Source organism: Chlorocebus sabaeus, chromosome 20 (assembly GCF_047675955.1).
Source record: "Chlorocebus sabaeus isolate Y175 chromosome 20, mChlSab1.0.hap1, whole genome shotgun sequence".
Lineage (NCBI taxonomy): Eukaryota > Metazoa > Chordata > Mammalia > Primates > Cercopithecidae > Chlorocebus > Chlorocebus sabaeus.
The window spans coordinates 102,294,635-102,300,707 of record NC_132923.1 but is presented as its reverse complement, the minus strand read 5'-3'; the positions used below and the strand labels follow the sequence as shown (position 1 = coordinate 102,300,707).

At 55.9% G+C, this 6,073-nt stretch overlaps 1 protein-coding gene across 1 annotated transcript; it reads left to right on the top strand.

Moving 5' to 3' along the window:
* The first annotated feature begins 550 nt into the window (after window positions 1-550).
* GJA4 (gap junction protein alpha 4) lies at window positions 551-3,294 on the top strand. Its single transcript, XM_007979478.3, has 2 exons — window positions 551-645; window positions 1,773-3,294. Exon 2 carries the CDS (start codon window positions 1,790-1,792, stop codon window positions 2,789-2,791), a length of 1,002 nt encoding a protein of 333 aa, XP_007977669.1. The 5' UTR covers window positions 551-645; window positions 1,773-1,789; the 3' UTR covers window positions 2,792-3,294.
* Window positions 3,295-6,073: the final 2,779 nt, after the last annotated feature.

Genomic DNA, 6,073 nt, shown 5'->3' with positions numbered 1-6,073 from the left:
CAGGCATGGGGATGTTTGAGAATTCTGGAAGGACGTAGGCTGGGTGTGGGTAGAGACCCCAGCTCCACCACGTATGCCGGAAGTGTGGATTACAACCCCTGTCCCCCATTGGAGCTTCCCGCGCCGTAATTAGCCTTGAACGCCTCATCCTGGCACACTAGGGCCACCTAGCAAATGAGTGGTTCCCACACCCCGTCCCCACCCGCCCACCCCTCACAGCCCCCCAGGCCAGTTGCCCAGATCAACAGCTCTTACTGCAACCCTTTCAAATCCAGCCACCCTGAGAGATCCTGGCCTGGGAGAACTCCCCTTCCCTGGCCAAAGAAACGACAGGAGAGTTTACCATCTGGAATACCTGGTGGAGAGAGAACAGGAGAGGAAGGATAGGTCAGCCCCTCTTGCCCCTCCCCACCGCAAATCACAGGCCCACCTCCCCGGAGTGGGTTTAGGGAGTCTGCACCTCCCAGTCCCCGCCCCCGCCCTCTCTCCAGCCCCCGCCGCCCTCCCCGTCGCGTTTCCTGCCCCCACCCCGCCCCTCTGCGCTATTTAAGGCGCCCCCGCCGCCGGTGCGGTCCAGCAGGGCTCCCGCGGGCGTCGCTCCGGCCATCGTCCCCACCTCCACCTGGGCCACCCGGCAGGCAGGCGGTGAGTCGGGGGCTAGGAGGGGACCAGGGGTGCCACCTGCTCGCGGGAGGCCGGGCGGAGTCTTGGGTCCTCCGAGGCCGGGACGGGGGTTGCTGCGGAACGCCCGCCGCGACAGAGCCGCGCTCACCCAGGTGGCCTTGGCCAGGCTCCCACCCTCTTTCCATGGAATCCTTATAACAACTGGAGGCGGTAGGAATACTATTGTTTCCACTCTACCATGGAGGAGACTGAGGCGCCCAGAGGTTGTTCCTTATCCATGGGGCCGCAGTTACTAAAAGCCAAGATTTGAACCCAGGGCCACTTCCAGAGCCTGGCTCTAAACAGCTTTGCACTTGGGAAGAGGAACCTCCCTCTTGGGAACTTTGTGGCCTGTGCCTCACCCTGCAATAACAATTCCTTTCAAGAGTCTAGAATTTGCCCGAATCAGCTTTGGAGATGGAAGGAGGTGGGAGTGGAGGTGGACGAAGAAGACAGGACCAAGTGTCCCTCCTCAAGTGGCAGGTGGTCATTATTGCTGACCGGTGGAGCTAAAGGATGATGCTGCCTTCAGCTCCTAAAACCCCTCCCGCCTCCCAGCCTATGCAGGCTCAAAGATTAGAGTGAAGCCAGCTGGGTCAGATATGAAGCAGGGAGCAGGGACCTGAGGCTTTGAGCCCCCTAAGAAGCAGAAGATAACACCTCTACCATCAGCACCAGCCCCACTGTCTGGGGGTAGCCAGCCTTGGGTAAAAGGGAGGAAGGGCTTAGCCCAGCTGCACAACCTTGGATATGTTCCTCAAATTCTGTTCCCACAGGCAAAGGAGCCTCAATTCCACCCAGATTTCCTTGGTCTGTGTCCATCCTAGGGCAGTGGCTCGGGAACAAGGGGGATATCGATGTCTGGTTAGGCAGGGACCTTAGCCAAAGCAGAATGAGACCATACAAAGAGGTTGGCAGCCATCATCCAAAGATCTGCTTTGGGTCCTGCCTGCGCTGCTGAGTGGGAGCCTCCAGGCCAGTCCTTCCCCTTCCTGAGCCTGGGTTTCTATGTAGGTAGAACGGGCATGGCAGACCTCCCTGCAGGCTTGTTGCTGGGCGAACGAGAAGGATGCCATGCTGACATGCTGACGTGCTCTGTCTCCTTGCAGACGGAGGCCCGGGAGCCATGGGTGACTGGGGCTTCCTGGAGAAGCTGCTGGACCAGGTCCAGGAGCACTCGACCGTGGTAGGCAAGATCTGGCTGACGGTGCTCTTCATCTTCCGCATCCTCATCCTGGGCCTAGCCGGCGAGTCAGTGTGGGGTGACGAGCAGTCAGATTTCGAGTGTAACACAGCCCAGCCAGGCTGCACCAACGTCTGCTATGACCAGGCCTTCCCCATCTCCCACATCCGCTACTGGGTGCTGCAGTTCCTCTTCGTCAGCACGCCCACCCTGGTCTACCTGGGCCATGTCATTTACCTGTCTCGGCGAGAAGAGCGGCTACGGCAGAAGGAGGGGGAGCTGCGGGCACTGCCAGCCAAGGACCCACAGGTGGAGCGGGCACTGGCGGCCGTAGAGCGTCAGATGGCCAAGATCTCGGTGGCGGAAGATGGTCGCCTGCGCATCCGCGGAGCACTGATGGGCACCTATGTGGCCAGCGTGCTCTGCAAAAGCGTGCTAGAGGCAGGCTTCCTCTATGGCCAGTGGCGCCTGTACGGCTGGACCATGGAGCCTGTGTTTGTGTGCCAGCGAGCACCCTGCCCCTACCTCGTGGACTGCTTTGTCTCTCGCCCCACGGAGAAGACCATCTTCATCATCTTCATGTTGGTGGTTGGACTCATCTCCCTGGTGCTTAACCTGCTGGAGTTGGTGCACCTGCTGTGTCGCTGCCTCAGCCGGGGGATGAGGGCACGGCAGGGCCAAGACGCACCCCCGACCCAGGGCACCTCCTCAGACCCTTACACGGACCAGGTCTTCTTCTACCTCCCCATGGGCCAGGGGCCCTCATCCCCGCCATGCCCCACCTACAATGGGCTCTCATCCAGCGAGCAGAACTGGGCCAACCTGACCACGGAGGAGAGGCTGGCTTCTTCCAGGCCCCCTCTCTTCCTGGACCCACCCCCTCAGAATGACCGAAAATCCCCCAGTCGCCCCAGCAGCTCTGCTTCTAAGAAGCAGTATGTATAGAGGCCTGGGGCTTATGTCACCCAACAGAGGGGTCCTGAGAAGTCTGGCTGCCTGGGATGCCCCCTGCCCCCTCCTGGAAGGCTCTGCAGAGATGACTGGGCTGGGGAAGCAGATGCTTGCTGGCCATGGAGCCTCATTGCAAGTTGTTCTTGAACACCTGAGGCCTTCCTGGTGCCACCAGGCACTATGGCTTTCTCTCCAGAACGTGGCTTTGCCTGAGCACAGACAGAGTCAGCATGGGATGCTCTGGCCTTTTGCAGCTGATCCAGAGGGACCCAGAGCCAACTTACCCCAACCTCACTCTATGGAACAGTTACCTGTGTGCAGGTTGTCCTCAAACCCTCTCCTCACAGGAAGAGGTGGACTGAGGCTGCTGGGTCAGCCTGGATCGCACAGACAGAGCTTGTGCCGGATTTGGCCCTGTCTAGGGGACTGGTGCCTTGTTTTCATCACTCCTTCCTAGTTCTGTTCATGCTTCTAAAATAAACAGGACTGGATCACAAGCTAGGTGTGTACTGATGCTATCACGATGTGCTGGGGGTTGGGGCATAGAGTTATTTTGCCCAGGCTTCCTTTTCTTTTTGGTCCTGTATAATCTCTTTGGTCTCTGTAACCCCCAACTCCAGCCAGCACCTTCACCCCTCAAACTCATACCTTCTGCCTCCAACAGCCCTGATTCCTACATGTTCTGCCTTTTGAAATGCCTCAGACACTATCTTCTTCTCATCCCCACTGCTCCAGTCCATTAATGAGTGGCCAAAGCATAAGTGTCCTTGCCCTGCCTCCCCCATGCCCATCATCGCCCTGGCCACACTGCCGCCTGCAAAGTGCTTCCTTACTGGATGGTTTGCTCCCCAAGCATGCCTGCCAGCCAAGCCCTTCACAGTCCAGGCCCTGCACTCATCCCACCTCATCCTCATCCTTGGTATTCGGGAAGGGAGGTTTAGGTCACTAGTCCTTCCTACCTTGGCCCTTTCTAGTCTGCCCACCAGGAGGAGCAACTTAAGGATCTGCTTCATATCTGCTCTCCACACACCCAGACCTCAGTGAGGACAATGGCAGTGTACAGAAGTGGAAGAGACTGAATCTTGCCAATGACTCACAAAGGCTGCAGAAACAAAATGAACAATTGAACTGGGTCTTGACTAGGAGTTCACTGGGGAGGGAAAGAGAACACTGAGCATTCAAAAGGAGAAAACTGCTTGTGCAAAGTCAGAGGAGGGACTGACAGGCTGAGGGGGCACTTAGGTCCCGAGGAGCCATCGAGATACAGGAGGCGTGACAGAGGATGGGCCCACTGCTGGCAGAATTGACCTATGTGGAGGCGACCCAGGTAGGGGAGAGCACTAGGTAGTGACCCTCAGAGGCAAGCTGGTTGTCCTCCCTTCCCAGGGATATCTGGGGCTAGGGTTAAAGAAGGAAAGAGGGTCTATCTGATGTGGCCACATGCTTCTTCTTGAGAGTCACGATGCCTTTACAGCAGGTTGGCAAGTTGGCCCCTCTCCCATCAGGATAGGTGTTGAAAACACCAGCTCTGTACTCCTCACCCAGAGCTCACTGGCTCACTCGCTGCTCACCCAGCGAGTCTGAACGCTCAGCCTCATAAATGACGACCCTCTTCCTCTTCCAGCTGTGGTTCCCATTGTTCCCTCTGAACCGCAGAAATGGATCAGGCCAGCTTCCTCGCGGCTCCCAGATTGACCCAGTATGTTCCCACCCTGCCCCGTGTCAGCATGCAGTGTCCCTGCCCCCCACACTTCAAAATTCCACAAATCTTTTAAATACTACTGGACCCTGGAAAAGGCCACAGTGCAGAAGAGTAAGATGAGCTTTAGCACCAGAGGGCCCTGAATTTAAATGCTGTGGTCTGAAGTCAATCATTTCACTTCTCTGAGTCTCAGTTTTCTAATCTCTAAAATGCAAGTAGCATCACCTGCCTCATAACTGACCGGAAACCAAGTAAGTGAAAGTATGTGACTGTACCTGGCTCAGTAGTCATGCAGTAAAATTAAGCTCACACCTTTCAGCCAGGCTAACATAGGTTCTTCCTCCAGGAAGCGCTCCCTGACTTCTCCAGCTAGTGTCCAGCAATGACCTCTGCCTCTCAGGGATCTGAACCACTGCTTGATTGAGTGAGGCTGGGCTCAATCCTGAAAGCCTCAAAAAGGAGGCTGTTCACATACTGGAAGTCCATGACCACTGGAAGCTGAGGTCCTCGTCTAAGAGATTCTCTTCCAGCCAGGGTGAAAGGCCAGAGGCTGCAGGTTAGAAGCCAGCATTAGAGCCAGCATTACCAGAGGGGCCTGAGAGCCCTGGTTTGGTGTTTCTGTCATCCCCAACCTTTCCTACTTTGGAAAGGTAGGAGAAGAAAGGTTTCAGTGAGCAGAGATGGCATCCTTCCCCTCCCTCAAAGCTCACCCACTCTGAGCTTGGTGTCAGAGCTGGGGTCAGGCTGGGGCTCAGGAACTTGGACCTTTGGCAAGACAAGTTGGGTCCTAGACCAGTGGCCACACAAACACAAGCACATATGGGCTGGGGGTTTAAGAGTGAGGATAGTGTTGTGGGGCTGGGATCACACCGTTTAGGGTTGGGGGTATGGTGAAGACCATGCAGGAAGAGTGGCTGTAAGCCCCGTTCCACCTGTATTCCCTTGCCAGGGCTACTGTACTAAAGTACGACAGACTGCACGGCTTAAGCAACAGAAACTGATTCTCAGTTCTGGAGGCCAGAAGTCTGAGATCAAGATATCCAAAGGGCTGGTTCCTTCCAAGGGCTGTGAGGGAGACTGTTCCAGGCCTCTCTCCTAGTTCTGGTGTGTTGCTGGCAATCTTTGGTGCTCCTTGGCTTTTAGACACATCACTCCCATCTCTGCCTTCATCTTCGCCTGGTGTTCTCCCTTGCCTCTCTGTCTAAATTTCCTCTCTTTATAAGGACATCACTCGTATTGGATTAGGACCCACCCTGATGACTTTGATTTAACTTGATTACCTCCGAAAAGACCTTATTTCCACATAAGGTTACATTCTGACGTATTAGGGGTTAAAACTTCACTGTATCTGGCATACGACCACCCTCAGGGCCCCACCTCACCTCCAAGCACCGGTCAGGCAGGGGGCTCTGGAGAATGCTAGGTCTGTTGGACGCAGGCATCTCCTTGGTGATGTCACTAGGATGAAACACAGCAGGTTCACACCTTTCTTTTCCTTTGCTTCCTTCTTCCTCTCACCAGCCTATCCCTTGCTGCCACCAACCAAAATCTAAGTTGATAGCTGGTGACTCTCA